The 17,853-nt window shown below is 42.1% G+C and overlaps 2 protein-coding genes across 2 annotated transcripts in view; both read right to left on the bottom strand.

Moving 5' to 3' along the window:
- Positions 1 to 5,306: 5,306 nt before the first annotated feature.
- Positions 5,307 to 11,168, bottom strand: BLOC1S4 (biogenesis of lysosomal organelles complex 1 subunit 4). Its single transcript, XM_048508353.1, has 5 exons — positions 10,901 to 11,168; positions 8,703 to 8,774; positions 8,007 to 8,108; positions 6,953 to 7,087; positions 5,307 to 6,439 (listed from the first exon to the last, which is right to left on the bottom strand). Exons 1-5 carry the CDS (start codon positions 11,120 to 11,122, stop codon positions 6,338 to 6,340), a joined length of 633 nt encoding a protein of 210 aa, XP_048364310.1. The 5' UTR covers positions 11,123 to 11,168; the 3' UTR covers positions 5,307 to 6,337.
- A 2,961-nt stretch (positions 11,169 to 14,129) lies between these two features.
- PARD6G (par-6 family cell polarity regulator gamma) overlaps positions 14,130 to 17,853 on the bottom strand; it is a 97,600-nt gene continuing 93,876 nt past the window's right edge. Inside the window, exon 3 of the mRNA XM_048508382.1 lies at positions 14,130 to 16,344. Within this exon, the coding sequence (XP_048364339.1) occupies positions 15,485 to 16,344 (860 nt within the window). The 3' untranslated portion in view covers positions 14,130 to 15,484. The remainder of the gene's footprint in view (positions 16,345 to 17,853) is intronic.

Here is a 17,853-nt window from a genome sequence, read left to right as displayed (position 1 = left end):
TTCCACTTTGCAAGGAGCTGGTGGCACGAGCCCCCCCCCCCCCCCCGAGTGCACAGTTAGCCTTAGAGCTAGAAATAGGCACAGATAGATCAAAAAAATGGTTATGTATAGCAAAATCTTCAAGCAGGAAAGTCTTTGTTCTTGAACTCAGGGCAGAACAAAATGCAATTATTTAATCAGCTGAGATGGAACCCTTCTGTGTGGTTTGGTCAAGACTTATTTATTTGTGATCTTCTGTGCTGTCCCACATGGGATTGCGCACATGTAGGCCAGCTGTGAAAAGAACTTATGGGGGGACAGAAATAGACCACCCCCATGCCTTGAGGAGACCCCCGACTTGGTCCCAAAATGGGACAGACATCACTGAGGGGTTTTTTTGAAGGTTTTTTACCTTTTGCTGCCATGTCAGGTATGAGAGACCTCTCGTAGAGGGCAGCCTTAAGTCTGGAGGCCTGTTCATGGTAGGCCTTGAGAAGGACCCAAGAATGGTAAGAATCTAGGATGTGCCCTTTGCCTTAACATAATGAACATTCTGAATGGCCTTCATCTTGGCCATCTTCTCTGCACACGTTGGAACATTTGGGTGGGAAACTCCCTTCTGTGGCTGAGGAGAAGAGGGATAGAAGAAGAAGACTGGTTGTGGTGGATTTTTTGTGACTGGCCTGCAGGTGCATAGTTCCACGTGTCCCTCACAGAAGACCATTCGATGAACAATAGTTACAGGTAAGTGCAACACTTATGTGAGCGTATCACAATTTGAAAACATATGGAGTGGAAAAGTACTCATAGGGCAATGTACAAGAAATTCTAGATGGTTTATAAATTCTAGTTTGTTTTGTCCCTTGCAGCAATAAACACATAACATGTACCATAACAACAAAACTCTGCTGCAGCAACTGTTATCTGTAAAATGCCTCAGGCTTCCTTTTGCTCCCACTGCCATGAACAGATGTAAGTCCTACACACAGCTCGGAAAACCCACAACAACCAGATTTTGTGTGTTCTTCACTTCCCTTTTGTTTACAGGCCGAAAAATAAGTAGTAGGTGGATATCTTAAAATTTAAATCTAAACCTTAGCTTCTAGTTTACAGATCAAACAGTGCACACAATGAAGCCAAATATCGAGAGGGTAATGCCCCCTCTACAATTTAGAGGAGCCCCATGGTTGCAGGGGGAAATAAATTTTTTGAAAAAAAGGAACGCTGGGCTTACTGCCCCCCCCCCCCCGACATTGTGTGTGTGCAGATTGCACACCAAGAAAGATATGGAAAAATGGGAGTTGGGAGCAGCAGGGAGACACACATCCAAGAGTACAGGGTGAGGGATTAATGTGGAAGAATGTTTGTGTGACTTAAAGGGCAGGAACAACAATGCCTGCCCTGAGAGCGAAAAGCAACGGGATGTGGGCATCAAATGTGTAATGGGAACTTTTGATTGGAGAGGGAAGAGTATGAAATGAAGAAGTGAGGGGAAAAAACCCTGAGGGTGAGGAAAAGAATAAGAGCAGTACTGGGACAACTAGGGGGGGGGGGTAGTATGGCAGCATGAGGGGAAAACAAGACTTCAAAACAAGGACCCCCCCGTTTGGTTTTTTACTAATAAGGTGACATGGTCCTAATGGCAGGACCACTTTTGTAGGCATTCTGCATCCCTGTGTAAGCAGGGAGGAATTTCATCCATGGCATGTCTCAGCAGGAAGAGAAGTGGCAGATACTGGGAGAGAAGAAGTATTCCAGAGGCAATTTTAGGCTGTCCAAATGGTTTGTGTTCTCTGGTGCTGTAAGGTTTCTTCCACTCAGTTTTCTTTCAGCAAGCTTCTGTGGACAAAATCCAGGCAACAATATAGGTGTCAATTTATATAGTCTCATTTAAATCAACTTGGACTACTCCAGCTGAACCAAAAATCTCAAGAGTAATCCAAGTGCTTGAAATATGCACTGTTGTCTGATAACCTATCATTCATTTCCAAAGATGAGAGGGAACGTCTGTCGTGTGTGAAATTCACTAGTTGGATTGCAAATCCTTCCACTTTGTTCCATGTTATTTCTGAGAGTCCTTTAACCCCCCCCCCCAAACAAAAGCTCAGGATTCTGATGGGTTTTCCGGGCTGTGTGGCCGTGGTCTGGTGGATCTTGCTCCTAACATTTCGCCTGTATCTGTGGCTGGCATCTTCAGAGGTGTATCACAGAGAGAAGTCTGTTACACACTGCGTTTCCCTTCTCTCTGGACACAGTGTGTAACAGACTTCCCTCTGCGATACACCTCTGAAGATGCCAGCCACAGATGCAGGTGAAACATGAGGAACAAGATCCACCAGACCACGACCACATAGCCCGGAAAACCCATCAGAACCAGTTGAATCCAGCCATGAAAGTGACAAAAGCTCAGGAGATCAAAAGGGCCCATGTTCCACTCCGGATCCAATAGGACACAAAGTGCTATCTTCAGGCCACACCTTTCCACAGGTGGGTTGGAATTATTTCACATATGAGAAAGCCCTCTCATGGCTGTCTCATGGTTTTTAGAGGCTACACATGCTACAAATTGTAAACTTCCGGTGCACACAATTTCAGTCTGGAGTGGGAAACATACATGAAAAATTGACTCCTTGCAAAATAACCACACATATATTTTTGTCTGCTCTACCTCTGGATTGACTCACTATGGTTAGAACTTTATTAACTAGCATTTTGTTGTTTTCTGTACGGTAAAAATGCTAGTGTCCGAGTAAATTATGGCAACGTTCCAGAACAATCCCTCTGCATCAAAGATTCTGTTGTCACTCCTAACCTGGATGTAAAAAGATGAAAGAACAGGCAATCTTTTCTTGATCACCTTTTCCTCTCCTCACTACCCACCCTGTTTGTCTCCACCCTTGAAAAGTTTACTTGTCTCAGGAAAAGCTAGTGGAGCTGCCGGCAGAGATATACTGTGATTTTTGCAGTGTATCTCCATTATCCCCAATGGGGAGTTGTGGGGTTTTTTAAAAAAAACTTTTTCAGGCTTCCCGCACTGAGAAAGCAATGTGGAGTACGTGGAGGTGCGCTCAAGTGCCACTGTCACCATCTGCCCCAGCTCTGGATTAAACTGTAAGTGACATTACTAGATGCAGGCAGACTATCTTTAACAGGGTCTCACTATTTCTGTATCAAGATCCTATCTATATCCATGGCAACAACATGACTTACCAGAATCCAGGACAATGTGTTTCTATTCCCTCCTTTGCAGTATCCTAGTTTCACTCTGAGGAGGCAAACGATCACCAAAATATTTTGTTCTGTGAGCATCATACATTTGACAACTCGCAATATATTAGAACCTGTTCTAGTTACTAGAATGTTTTGATAATGAAATATCCAGAAGGGATTAAAAATGCAATAAGAAAGGCAACACAGAATTTAACAAAAGTTTTACCCTGTTTTGCTGAAAACTCAGTTGAGCAACCTATTTTCTAAAAAAGATCTGTCTAAGGCAGTGGTCCTCAACCTTCCTAATGCCGCGACCCTTTAATACAGTTCCTCCTGTTGTGGTGACCCCCAACCCCAACATTTATCCATTTTACAGATGGAGAACACTGATGCAGAGAGTCTTAGGCGACCCCTGTGAAAGGGTCGTCCGACCCCCAAAGGGGTCCCGACCCCCAGGTTGAGAACCACTGGTCTAAGTACGACAGGTATTACATTAGAGGAGTTTTCATACATAATGACTAAAAGGGGCTGGTGTGATTGGCATTTGGTAAAACAAAAAGGTTTTTTTCCTTTTATATTTTACATATACCTTATTCAGCCACAAAATTCCTTTAACAAAGATAAATGGAGAAGCTGTAGTGTACGCTCTATGTGGTTTTCACGGTGTTGCATCCCCTCTTACTGTTCCATCTTATTTTTATCAACTGTCTTAAAAATATCTCATGGCATTTCTTCTGGCTAGGCTAGATGCTTTCCCTTCTGCTGTTTCAGTGGATAGATTCCAGGGAGTACCCTATTCAGATTATGTGCATGGGGTGTGGGACAACTGAAACTTTATCCTGCATTTTCTTTGAATATGAATTGACTGCCCCTTTGAGAAATCTGTGGATATAGCCAGTGGCTGGATCCAAGGTTTCCCTTGTTTCTACACCTTTCCGACTCACTGAATCCTGATATCACCTTGACTGTGGCTAAATTTTTGGCAGCAGTGGCTGGAAATACAGAATAGTATTTGTAAGACTGCATAAACTTGGATGGTCAAGCTAGCCCAATTTCGACAGCTCTTGAAACATATCACCTCTGAACATTTCTTCCCTTGAAAACCCTACGGTAGGGGTTGCCAACCTATTATGGTGCTCCAGATGTTCATATACTACAATTCCCATCAGCTCCTGCCAGCATGGCCAATTAGATTGCAGCAGTGGCATAGTGGTTAAGAGCAGGTGCATTCTAATCTGGAGGAGCCCGGTTTGATTCCCGGCTCTGCTGCCTGAGCTGTGGAGGCTTATCTGGGGAATTCAGGTTACCCTGTGCACTCCCACACATGCCAGCTGGGTGACCTTGGGCTAGTCACAGCTTTCCGGAGCTCTCTCAGCCCCACCTACCTCACACGGTGTTTGTTGTGAGGGGGGAAGGGCAAGGAGATTGTAAGTCCCTTTGAGTCTCCTACAGGAGAGAAAGGGGGGGGGATATAAATCCCAACTCTTCTTCTTCTTCTTCTAGATGGAAATTGTAGTCCATGAACATATGGAGCACCATAGGTTGGCCACCCCTGCCCTACTGGATACCAGTTTCCACCACCACATTTATAAGATTTGTTCTGTCTAAGACCACTGGTCAGTGGATTATTAAAATAAGAAAGTTACATATGAGAACTGAAAAGGGCAAGATTAGAAGTAGGAAAAGGGGGGAAATGAATAATAATGTCATCATAAGAATTAACAATATATCAGTTATAGCAGCAATAGGAACAAAAAGAGAGAGATGAACATGTAAAATTACAGTTGTAAAATCATCAGCTTGTATTAGAAATGAAGTGAGCAAATAATAAAACCAAAAGAAAGAATGTAGAAGAAGAACTCAGGGAACCTGAGAGTAAAAGATGACAGAACTCCTGTGACAAACATTGTCAGACCAGCAAGGAAAAGGAGTGAAACAAAAAACATGGCAGACGAGGACTGAAGAAGCCAAGAGAATGAAGCAGTGAGTTGTCAACAGTGTCAAATACTTAAGATACATTATTTTTGCCCCCACTTCCCAATGTGGGCAGCTGTCTTTGAAACAAGTACTTTACCATTTCATGATTTGGAAAAAAAGGCATCATACAATATAGGGCATTGCGTGTGTAAAGTTTTCATTCAATTTTACATTACAAGAGCTTTGGTCATTTTAATTTTGGCATTATATACAAAAGTTTTAGGGTATTCATCAAAAGGGACTTGGGACCAGTAGCCCCTAAAACATTACAGCAGTCAGCACATACTATTGTGTTCTTTTCTCCTGCAGCAGCTGAAAGATACTTTCACTCTTCCCTGTTCAAATACAGTGTATTTCTCCTCAAGATGTTGAACAGATTCCAGATCCATTCATTATGGACATAAATGCATAGTTTTGGTCCTATTGCACTTAAATTGCCACAGAATATGGTTGTTGTTTTTTTTAAAAAACAAAACCATCCTGCAGTATGTGGATTAATAATAGCAGCAGCAAAACCCAAAACAAAATAGAAATTATATATTTGATCTTATCTTTGTTCTTTCTACTAAAATTATTTCTCTTACTGCAGATGAATTTGTACATTTCATGACTCCAAATTACAATTAAACAAAAAGTATACAATTTGTTTGACAATCTGTTGCCTACAGGACAATCCAACCAGAGTATATAAAAAAAATTCCGCTGGTCCAACTTCTCTGCCTGCCCCATCTTAGAGCCACGAATGAAACCCCCTCTCCTTGTAAGTGTCCTCCTCCTGCCTTTTTGCCTTAGAATGGTACAAAGGCTAGGCATCTGGCTGTAGGTTATTCAAGGAAGGTAATCTTGTCCTCATCTTCCTTGCCTGAGCATTAAATACACAGGGCAAGCAAAGGGTAGTTTTCCCAGCAGGTCACCTGGGTGGTGTGCTTAATTCCCCCTCTTGTCTTTTCTCAAAAGTGACCTACTGGCCAAATTAGTTGTTCATCAGGACTATATAGGTTTCACTTTGGGAACAATGGAAAAAATATATTTCACACAAAATAAAGCTGAAGTATGTCTATGGCACACAAAATGCTAGCAGGCCATAGCTTTCAAAGACACATACTCTAAAGGAAGACTAGCATGTAGCTCGCCCACTGATAATACTATGGTTTTGACCGTCACTGTCCAATCACGTATATTGTGTTTCACGCATAGAGGGAAAGTAGTCTTCAGTCCTGAAGAGGTTAGGAGGTTCATAAAGGCTTTGCTTCGGTCTTGAGGAAGATGATTTCTGTAATCAGAAATCCATGTTAAATCATTTCACACAACAGAGCAAGGCAATAAGTGTAGATTTTAACACTCATTTTTTTTTCACTACCTCTACAAGGAAGCCCGCATATTTTACAACTTCTATGCCTTCATTCTTTTCACATATTGAGAGTACCTTTTTGTTACATTCTACTATTTTGTGTAGTTTTCCAACTTCCTGCCTTCCTCTTGTGTAACTAAAAGGTCAGGGTTTATTTCAATGTTTACTTTGTGCACAATCTTGTGAATGAAATGTCATGCTTGGAGCATAAAGTCTCCAGATGAGACTTGAAAGGGCACAAAGGGAGGAATTTTACTTTCCAAACTTGTGAAGGAAAATGTTGATTACTAAATCTTGAATACTAAACTCAGGATTTGCATGGAATTGATGATCTTTTAACTAGTTCTACAAGACCGACGGTTCCGTTTACAAGAGCTGCAGGTGTGATGATGGGGCTACTAAAATTCTAATGAACCAAGTATTTTCAAGACTCACATTAAGAAAGGATGGCACATTGATTGAGTTTAAAAGTTTTCTGAATGTATTTGGAAAAGCTCCAAGGTCTGCTTCAGCTTTCGTGATGTGCTCTTCCATCCCGGCCACATTATTCCCAACCATTTTCACAAAGGCCTGGTTGAAGAATGAAACCAATTAAGCAACAGCAAACATACATGCCAACCACAGAAGAAACCTGAAAACTTTTTCAAGCCAAGTATTTCTATGTGCTATTTGTACAACAAGTACACATTAATCATTTTGGAAAAGTGCACTAACGCTTGTGCGCATTTATATTAACTACAATGGACACTATCCAGTTTGGGCTGAATTCAGATATCCTAAACAAGTCTCAGTTTGATAGTGATGGGCAAACATCTGGGGGGTTATTGAACACTAAAAACAAAGGCAGCAATCTTCAACGAACTCCAGTTAATTATGATAACCAAACAGGGAGACTTTAATAAGCTAAGGACAGTTTCCCAGTAACCAGGGTTCTTAACCAAAGTTTACTTGCAAAGAACCTAATATCAGTGAAGTTGCTTACATTTGGATGTCAAGTCTAATGGAGTTTTGTTAATGGGGAGTTAATATCCAAGGTCTGCAAATGCTACACACATTAAGGATAAAAGGGCTGTGATTTAATCTAGTCTTGGAGTTAAACCCATAAAAAAATAGCTCCACAAGGCAACTGTCCAATTCCTTTTCTTTACAGAAGGGAGTAAGATAAGGGAGTTTGTTGGTTCCTGTTTTGTTTTCTCACACGAAAGTCACAGAAATCATTACAAAAATGAATGGAAACCTTAGAGCAAGGACAGAAAGGTGCCGTTTGTCCGATTCAGAGAGATAAGTGCAAATCTATTTACATGTAGGAGAAAGTCTAAGGCAGGGGCAGAACAAACATGCGAGGCTGAAAGTGGAATGTTTTTGCAGAAAGAACAGTCTACAAAAGACAAATAGATCAGGGTTTCTTACAATGGATAATGTTATAAACACCCCTGCTCCAACTGGCAATTCATGTAAACAAAACTCCACCAGCGTTAGAAATACATACCTCCAGTTTGTCTATCTTTTTATACAGCTGCCTCATCTCCATAGCCTTTGCATGAATATGTGGCACACTTTCATTGACTATTTGAGAAGAGTCACTTCGGATCTGGTGGGAGGAAAAAAAAATCAAAAGTTGCCATGTCCATCATAATGGTCAAGTTGGGTCAACTTTGGTAAATTCTAGAAAATTAAATGAACATTGTCCACAATGTCAAACTGAGCAAACAAACACAAGAGTATTGTCGAAGGCTTTCAAGGCCAGATTCAACTGGTTGTTGTGGGTTTTCCGGGCTGTGTGGCTGTGGTCTGGTAGATCTTGTTCCTAACGTTTCGCCTGCATCTGTGGCTGGCATCTTCAGAGGTGTATCACAGTGTATTTCTCTGTGATACACCCCTGAAGATGCCAGCCACAGAAATGTTTGAAGGACCTAAAATGTATTAGAGCAATGAATCAAAACTTGATGTACTTCACTTTGAGAGGAAAAAAAGGTTTATAAGGAGGTTGAAGAGGCATTTATTGGGCATCTAGCACCTACTTTTCAAACACTTCATTTCACCTCAGTATTAAGGCATAAAAGAATGCCTTCTGATTTTAATGGAAGACCTTAAACATCATCTGAACTAACTGCATTCTTAAAGAAAAATGCTGGATACATTTTTCCACACAATGGCACATTTTTCCACACAATGGCATACTTACCATGTCTAGCATCCCCACAAACTCATCTACCCTGGTCAGCAATTCTTCCAGACTCTTGTCTAAGGTTCTGATCTGAATGAGAACAAAATTTCAAAAGTGGTAGATAGGTTGAAATAATAGTGGCGAGCACAAGTGGGAAATTGCTGCTTTCAGATTATGAAAAACAGAGGGCTACATTAACAAGAAAAAACAACTTTCCTCGCCTGCATTGAATGGTTTCAGGAAGATTAATTAAAGGGGGAACAGAAAGGGGATATAGATAAGCAGGATAAATGTCTTTAAATAGGTCTTTATATCACCCTTTCCTCCGCAACGGGGACCCAAAGCAGATTACATCATTCTCTCTTCCATTTTATCCTCACCGCCACTATCCTGTGAAGTTGGTGAGACTGAGGACGAAGATACAACTGTACTTTCTAATTAGTTGGGTCTGGACTCCCTTGGGTTAGGATTCTAGTGCAGTACAGTTTCAAACTGATGCTAATGACTCTCTCCTAGGGCTGTTCTGGCTTGGAAAAACAGCGCATTGGGGTGGGGCAGTAGTCCCGCCTCCCCTCATGCCATGTCCCAAGTTAAATGCCAGCAGACTGTTAAAAGATTGTTCTGCACAGCCACTGTGGGACTTAGGAAATGAGAGTATAGCCTGGGAAACTTGGAACTGAATTAGAAGAAGAGTTGGATTTATATCCCCCCTTTCTCTCCTGTAAGAAGACTCAAAGGGGCTGATAATCTCCTTTCCCTCACCCCCCCCCTCCCCAACAAACACCCTGTGAGGTGGGTGGGGCTGAGAGAGCTCAGAAGAACTGCGACTAGCTCAAGGTCACCTAGCTGGCGTGTTGGGAGTGCACAGGCTAATCTGAATTCCCCAGATAAACCTCCACAGCTCAAGCGGCAGAGCGGGGAATCAAACCCGGTTCCTCCAGATTAGAGTACACCTGCTCTTAACCATTACGGCACTGCTGCTCCTGCATTTGAAAGGGTGATGTGCAGTTTGGCCCTGAAAGAATGCCTGGGGTAAAGTCACCTAGTGAGTTTCCATGGCATTGTGGGGGTTTAAACCTGAACCTCTCAGATCCTAGTCCAGCACTATTAAACCACGACAATATTCTGGTTATTCTTGATAAAGTTTCTACTTTTGAGGCATTAGCTACCCACTAGCAGCTGGCTTTGTTACACTGCATAATTACTGGAAAACCCATCTGGCAAAGCACCTTTATCTAATGAGAACACATGATTTTGAGTGACTCACAGAACTGTGGTTTTGGATACAATGTTTCTTTAACAGCTCTCTTAGAACTCTCTCTGTTCCTATGAAGGAAGGCAATGGCAAAACACCTGTGAACATCTCTTCCGTTAAAAATCCAGGAAAGTTAAGATAACTTAGCTGTGACTTGACAGCTTGTTTAAAAGTCCACAACTGATGTTGCTTGGTGACATTTTACTGGATCTTCTGTCTTGTATGCCTGGCATACCCTCCCCCCACAACCGCCAGCCAGTCTGTGAAAAACTCCCAGCATCCTATCACAGAATTCTAATTTTTTGTAAATATATTGTTGAAGGCTTTCACGGCCGGAATCACTTGGGTGCTGTGTGGTTTCCGGGCTGTATGGCCGTGTTCTAGCAGCATTCTCTCCTGACGTTTCGCCTGCATCTGTGGCTGGCATCTTCAGAGGATGAAGCCCTTTTTTGTAAATATTTTCCTGCAAAGACTTCCCTCCATAGCTGCCTCTTTCCAGGGAATGAAGTTTTTTTTTTTTTGTTTCGTTTGGCATAGCCCTGCTAACACTTCTCCCGTATTCTGGTGCAACTATTTTTTATTCTTTATTGAATTATACATTATTTAAAATGCTGTTTCACAAAGTTCAAATGTTTGAATATTGGCCATCTGCGGGTTCCCAGTCGGGTGTACAGTTTTAAACCAGGGGTGTCCAACCCTGGCCCTCCAGGTGTTCACGGGCTGATGGGTATCCTAGGCCATGCACATCTGGAGGGCCAGAGTTGGACACCCCTGGTTTAAGCAGTAAACTAGAAGGCAAGTGAACCTTTCTCCCTGCTGACTTTTGACAAAGCAAGACTCCATCACTTGCAGTTTCAGGGGAGAATCAATGCAATCCTGTGCAGAGTTACTCCATACTAAACCCATGGGCGTAGACTGGAGTAACTCTCCTTTGGACTGCTCTGAAAGTTGGCCACCCCACCTGCGCGTCGGAGGCGCTTCCGTCCAACGGCTGCAGCAGGTAAGCGGCGTAGTCGGCCGTGGCCGCCAGCAGCAGCTGCTCTCCGTCCGTCGCCGCTTCCCCGTCACCCAGTCCGGAGGTGCTGCTGTGACTCTGCGAGACGTTGCCGCTGTCTCCGCTCAGCTGCGATACCGGCGGCGGAGGCTCCTCCGCGGCAGCGGCTGCCGCCTCCTCCTCGTCCATCTTATGTCCCGTCCCGCTTCCGCCCGTCACCTGATGAAGGGATTTCCCACCCATGAAGCCGCGCGCAGAACCTTCCTCGCTACGGAAAGCCAGCGGGGACAAAGTCCTAGGTAAGGTTTTGGTTGCGCGACCCAGCACCGGGGCGGGGCTAAGGCAGCCTAGCCCGTGATCATGTCTCATAGGAGGGGCAAATTGAAGACTCAAACTCAGTCCAAGCTATCTCACGCGGTACCGCTGCATCCGGTTTTCAATATCCAGTATAATGAATAAGGGGTCCAGAGATTTAGGCAATATTTTTAAAGAAATGGTATTTGTTTCCCCTTTCTCCATTTGTGTGCAATGACAGAGATGGTTCCCATTCTTATCTTGTCGTAGGATATTGTAGTTATGCAATAGCAAGAATAGTGGCCTTTCTTAATCCCACCCACCCCCCCCACCCCCAGTCAAAAGTGACTTCTGTGGATGTCGGGAAGAACTGGGTAATACTTTTTTTATCTTCAGGAAAAACACAAAGGACAGTTTTTCCCCCTCATGAGATTTTCCATTTATCCTATTTAATTTGGTTTACAAAGCTATTTGATATTGTGCAGCAGTTCCATTAGAATGCACAGAAAAAGGGAAAATGACTAATGGTACACGTACTGAGATTGGATAATCATTAGCCAATTTCACATGGGGGGAAATCCCTTACAGTTTTTCTCAAGGTGAGAAAAATTCTGCTCAGCTCGGACATATTCGTTCTGCCTGGCCACTTGTTGCAGTGCTGAATACATATTAGATTATCCAGTGATGTACCTCAGGCTAATATTCTCTTTGCTATATACAAGAGAGAAGTTTATGAACCCAGTATGTGTCTGTGCACACCCCCCAGTAGAGGAACTCAGAATTACAGTGGTAAAAACAGTTTCCCTTGGCGGCAATTTAACAGGAACAAAGCAAATGCTTAGTTTTCCTTTCAAAAATTTCCGAGGCTGATTATTCTACTACGGAAGCCAGTGTACAACAATTTGTAAACCCCCTGTAAAGGTTTTTAAACTAGACATACAAAAATTAAGGCACTGTTAATGAAAAGGAATTTTAAAATAATGAACAGGAAATCAGTTACATGATATTCTTAAAACATATCTCCCAATCGGAAAGAAAACAATTCTGGGGTGCTGAGGGGTTTCCAGGCTGGAAACCCCACAACACCCCAGTGATTCCGGGCTGTGAAAGCCTTCGACAATACATAAAACAATTCTGCTTCAGCCATTTCTGTTCAGAAATGTGCTGCCCAACACCAAACACACTTCCTCCTAGTTATCCAAATCTACCCACTCCCTGACCCACATCACACTAGAATTTAATTTTATTATAAATTGTTTCCTTTAATTTTGCCTGTACCCAGGCTCACGCTACCTTTACATTCTACACGGTACTTTGCACCAGGTATACCTGTAATTGGTACGATTCATATATGAACAAAGTAATTGAAAATAATCATCCATATAGTGGTATACCAGTTGTGAGTTGGTGTTACGACTCTTTCTACCAGGATGCTAAATGCTTCTTAAGAGATTCTTAATCTTTTGCTGAGGAGGTAAAAGTCTTTTAGGGAAGGCATGAGGCTGCATGCGCTCAACTCTGCAGTCCATTGACCTCCACTAAAAAAAAGTTCTAATCTTGATAAACATATCCAGTGACTTACATTTCCCCTTCTTCTCAACAATTGTTTATAGCTGCGAGTGCACTTTGATTTCTGGACCCCTGTTGCTCTGTACCCTGAGTATGGAACTGAAGCTGTACTTGTTGTCTAATAGAACATTTTCCCTAGAAATGATATCCTTTTGACCCTATTGCAGATATTTCTGTAAACAAATATTTTGACCCTGTTTGTGATTGGTCTCATGGCTTTCTCAAGTAGGGTAGACCAGACATCTCCAACAATAGCTCATGATGGCTGCTGCAGAAGATCTGGAGCCAGCATGGTGAAGTAGTTAAGAGCGGTGAACTTTACTCTGGTGAACTGGATTTGTGGCCCTGCTCCTATGCATAAAGCCTGCTGGGTGACCTTGGGCTAGTCACAGTTCTTCAGAATGCTCTCAGCCCCACTTACCTCACAAGGTGTGGGAAGGGGGAAGGGAAAGGAATTTGTAAGGCGTTTTGAGAAAAGTGGGGTATAAATCCAAACTCTTCATCTAGAAAAAGATCATGAGAAGATCTGCTCTAGGTTTTTTCTTTGTGCTGCTTAGCCAACGGTTTAATTCCTGGTGCTCTTAGTAAGCTATGTTGTGTTTCTATGACACAACAAAACTTGATCATATGTTGTAGGGAGAGTGTGGCGGGAACATAGCTCTGGAAACTTTTCATTAGGCAAAAATAGCTCTCATTAGCAAAAAGGCTGCTGACCCTGGTTCACATTTTTCCTAACAAAGAGGTCCCTCTCAGATTTTTCCTGCACATTTCTGTATGGCTCCCTTCAATCTCATCATCTCACATGGTTTGTAGCTCCGAAGACCATACTGATATTTGAAGAGATATGCAGTCAGTACAGATGTGACGATCTGCACAAGTATCCACATTGCTCCTGTTTCTTTCACATCAAAGAGCTGTTTTTGAGCTATCGAATTCTTAATGGCTTTGGTCCAGCTTAGGTACTGCCTCCAACTTAATTTCAATACAAGATTATCCAAAATGCTTCTGATAGAATAATTCATATTTCAAGTGAATTATTGCCAGAAGTTTCAGTCAGTAGCTCAAGTTGCCATTGCTACAGATTCACTAAAATTTGGGCTTCTTTCAAAGCATCCAACTGCTCTTAATTTGGGCTGCTTCAGTGATCAGAATTTGAATTTATGCACGGTGGTGGAGTTTGCTATTAAGCAATAATATAAATGTCTACATTTTATTCCAAAACATAAGAATAAAGGGTTTGTTAAATCTCTTCCATGTCAAGACTGTTCAGGGCTTGTGCAATATGAAATAAGTGTGGGAAAAGGCAGAAAATAAAACGACCAAAGAAAGCTAATTTCTTTAGAAATACTTTAATTATACACAATACTACACATTAAAAACAAAGAAAAATGACAGCTAAAAATAGAAAAATACACTGTAAAACAATATTTTGTTCCTAGACATTTCATGAATATGTTCAACAGATTCTTTTCTATTAACAACTTGTGGCATTTTATGGAAGAGAGAAAACAGAGCTGGGAAAAACTTTATTTTGGAGTAGACTGTTATTGCCTCATTTTATAATTAATCATGATCATGACAACAACAGGCTAAGATACACTTTGCTTAAAACTCCCCGCATGTTGCAGAATTGCAGCAACTCTGGGAAGGGAAAAAAAGAGTTCTATAAACTAGATTAGAAAATCAGTCAATACGCCCCAAACAGTAGCCGGCTTTCATGATTCAAGACTCAGGGTTGAAATTAATTCTGAACACATTGATCAATTTGGATGAATCCGCAACTGCGCCAAAGCAAAGGGATTGTTAAGTTTTCTTATCCGATCACGTTACCAAGATAAGACAATTACGTTTCTCTAATAATTATTTCAGCAATAAAAAGAGAATGCAAACCCCACATAATAGCGGTGCAGTGATTAAATCTTCCATGCTGTCCTTTCCCTACCTTTTCACATGTAGCACTGAAGTTTAAGTTCAGGCAGTACTGTTACTGACCAGCAGGCAGTGCTGATCTAAAAGAAAATGATGCCAATAATATCCATCTTCTACTTCACTTCCAGTCTTTAAAAAAATATAATACAAATCATTATTTGGTCAACATTTTGTTTTAAAAATGTAAATAAAGCATCCCCTTCAACGTTACTGCCAGAGTACAAAGCTGACTCTTTAGGCAGTCCTTTTCTGAATTAGGTGCAAGATAGTCAATCTTTGTGTGTAAACAAGCTAAAGAACAGTATCTAGTGGCAGGAAATTAACCCTTGGAATTTTAGAACATTCAAGAGTAGCTTTTCCTCTGAGACTAATTTATGAATACCCATTCCAAATTGTTATCATCACCAAAATATAAACTGTGCACCTGGATGTATGAAGAGTACCTCTACATAAGTAGCAGATACACAGTTCAACTGCTAGTATTTCTGTAGTATAGCCAAAGGTTTTTTGTAAGATTTTCCTAAAAACAGTTTAGCTTGCCACTCACCCCCTCAATTTGGCCCTGGAAATAAAAAAAAAACGTATTTACAATTTTTCGTGAGTTGCGATAGGTCACACATTTATGTGTACTTTAGAAACAGTCCTTTTACGGACAGTAACATGTTTCACATGAAGGTCAACGAGGACGTTCTCACTCCTTAATAGGTTGATAGATTTGATCTAGTTGGCACGAGGGACTAAAGACATAAAGACGTCAGACTAGAGTGTAATCACCGTTCCATCCTCCTCGATGCCACCTTTAGGGATAACCAAGCTATGACGAGGATCAGTTTTTAAGGAACTTAGAATTTTGTGAATATTGCCATTGCTTTCACGCCCCAAGCTGTTGTTGAATACCAGGTCCCTCTGAAGTCTGTGGCTAAGACTGCTGCCATTAATTCGGGACAGGCTGCCGGAAGGAAGACTGTGTGATTTTGGAATGTGCTGTGGTTCCAGGCAACCCTCGATTACAATGTCAGCCTCCTCGTCACTCTCCATTTCATCAGGGTGGAAGTTCTGCAGGACATGAGAAGAGGGCAAACTATGGTGGCTCGCAGTGCTGTCTGTAGATTGGCCAGAGCTCCCAGACATCCGACTGCTTCTGATAATATTGTTCCTTTGGTTTGCTGGCTTGACGGTGATGATCAGATTATGGCTGTTGGCGATCATCATGTCTGTTACCTGGTCAAGAGTTTTTCCTGCCACTTCTATGCCATTCACTTCCAGGACTTCGTCATTGACAGCTAGCAAGCCTGTGCTCTCTGCTAAGCCGCCAGGAACCATCCGTGAGATGAAGATGCCCGGTACCTTTTCCAGCCCGTGAGGAGTTACTCTGACGCTCGTCCCATCACGAATGTAAAATCCCAGCGGCTTTTCACATCCATGTCGATATAATCTTACCCTCCTATGAGTTTCAGGTAAAATGTCCACATCAATGATGGAAGACACAGGCCGAAAATCGTGTGGCATGCTGATATTAACGTGGGGGCGCCTACGAAGATTGTCGTTCCGGAGGGCCACCAGAGCTTTCTTTTTCCTAGTCAAGGTGTTTGAACCAAAATTACCATAATCTGCTTCATCTGCAAAGAGAGATAAAAATGTTCCATTTAGTTCCATAGACTACAGATTCATTAGGTATTTTCAACAAGTAATGGAATCTTATCTCTTAACTTTCATGAAATGCAGACATTTATTTATGCTAAAAACCTTGGTCACTTTTAACACCTCCCGATCCAGATAATGCCAAAATAAACCAGCCAAAGCTCTGTTTTGATCTAACCTCTTAAGAAACATCTTGAAGAGTGGTTGGCAACCGAGTTAGCTGGCAGACCAGCTGGGAAGAACACTGAGCAGGAGATTGTCAGGTTCCTTCTTTCCTTTACCCATTTGCTGCCAACAAACATGCTGCTTATTAGAATGAATTATCTAGAATAGGAATTCTCAAAGTGGGTTCTATAGCCCCTCTGGGGGTGATGGGAGCATCAAAGGGGGCAGTGAGAAATTTTGAGGCAGTAGGGCGGTGATTCTAGAGGAGTGTGCATGAGGAAGGGCTGTCAGAGAACAGGAGGTGACAGGATTTCAGAGTGAAAGGAGTGGGAGTGTCAACACTAGTCAGAGAGAGTTAAAGCTCTGTGTGAGAATGGCAAAATGTGTCAGGGCTTAAGTGTGAAAAGACCCAGTGTTGAGAGAATTAGTGTGTCAGAGTGTATATGGAGAAAGTTAGAGCCTCAAAAAACTGTTAGTTAAAATAAAGACAGAGAGTCTTTGGAATTTGCTACCAGAGGATATAGCCACAGACAGCTTTAATGGAGGAAAGGTTTATCTGTAGCTAGCCAAAGTGGATAAAGGGAAACCTCTGAATACAAGAATACAATACAAGAAGGATGCAACATTAGGGGAAGGAGCTGGCTTCTATGCCTGTAATGACGGGAGTGCCTGGTCAGCAGCTGCATGAGACATATGCTAGACTGGGTGGTCCACTGGTCTGATCCAGCAGATCTCTTCTTGTGTGGACTATGCAGGTGCCAGTTTTTAAAAAAATACTTAAAGTTTAAATGAAAAAGAATCCTGGGGTACCCTGAAGATTTATAGTTTTCTGCAGGAAACACTTTTGTACACTAAATACAGACCGTGCATGCACACACCATGTAAGCAAGAAAAAACCAGCTACTAGTGGAGTCATAAGACTACATGTACAGAATGGAAAGACCTGGAGAAAATTTTCAGCGGAACTGTCAGTCAAAAATAGTCTCCTTTGCTCTCACCAGTTTTGAAAATGTAAAAGAAAAGAAAATCTGCCAAATGACTAAACAAAGGAGTGGCCATTTGTACGATCAGATATAATATGCAGTACACATATAGGATTGTCCGATGCCTCCTGTCAACTGGTGGGGTGGATGGTAAACTTATCAGCGGCAAACTGAGGCCTAGCCCTGTCATTGGCAACATGTCGACGTCACTTCTGGTGCTCCCCAGAAGTGATGTCATCATGTCGCTGACAATGTCAGCACATGTTGGTATTTGGCAAAAACTCTATGGTAGAAGCTGTTTTCACCAAAGATTGATGACGTCACTTCTGGCAACAGCCA

The sequence above is a fragment of the Sphaerodactylus townsendi genome, linkage group LG09 (assembly GCF_021028975.2).
Source record: "Sphaerodactylus townsendi isolate TG3544 linkage group LG09, MPM_Stown_v2.3, whole genome shotgun sequence".
NCBI classification, from domain to species: Eukaryota; Metazoa; Chordata; class Lepidosauria; order Squamata; family Sphaerodactylidae; genus Sphaerodactylus; species Sphaerodactylus townsendi.
This window is presented reverse-complemented; position numbering and strand designations above follow the sequence as displayed.

Coding starts and splice junctions, on each gene's coding strand:
- BLOC1S4 (XM_048508353.1), bottom strand. CDS start 11,122: ATGGACGAGGAGGAGGCGGCAGCCGCTGCCGCGGAGGAGCCTCCGCCG. Junction 8,775..10,900: donor GAAGCGCCTCCGACGCGCAG/GTGGGGTGGCCA, acceptor GTTCTCATTCAG/ATCAGAACCTTAGACAAGAG. Junction 6,440..6,952: donor ATGTGCCATCCTTTCTTAAT/GTGAGTCTTGAA, acceptor TTCTGATTACAG/AAATCATCTTCCTCAAGACC.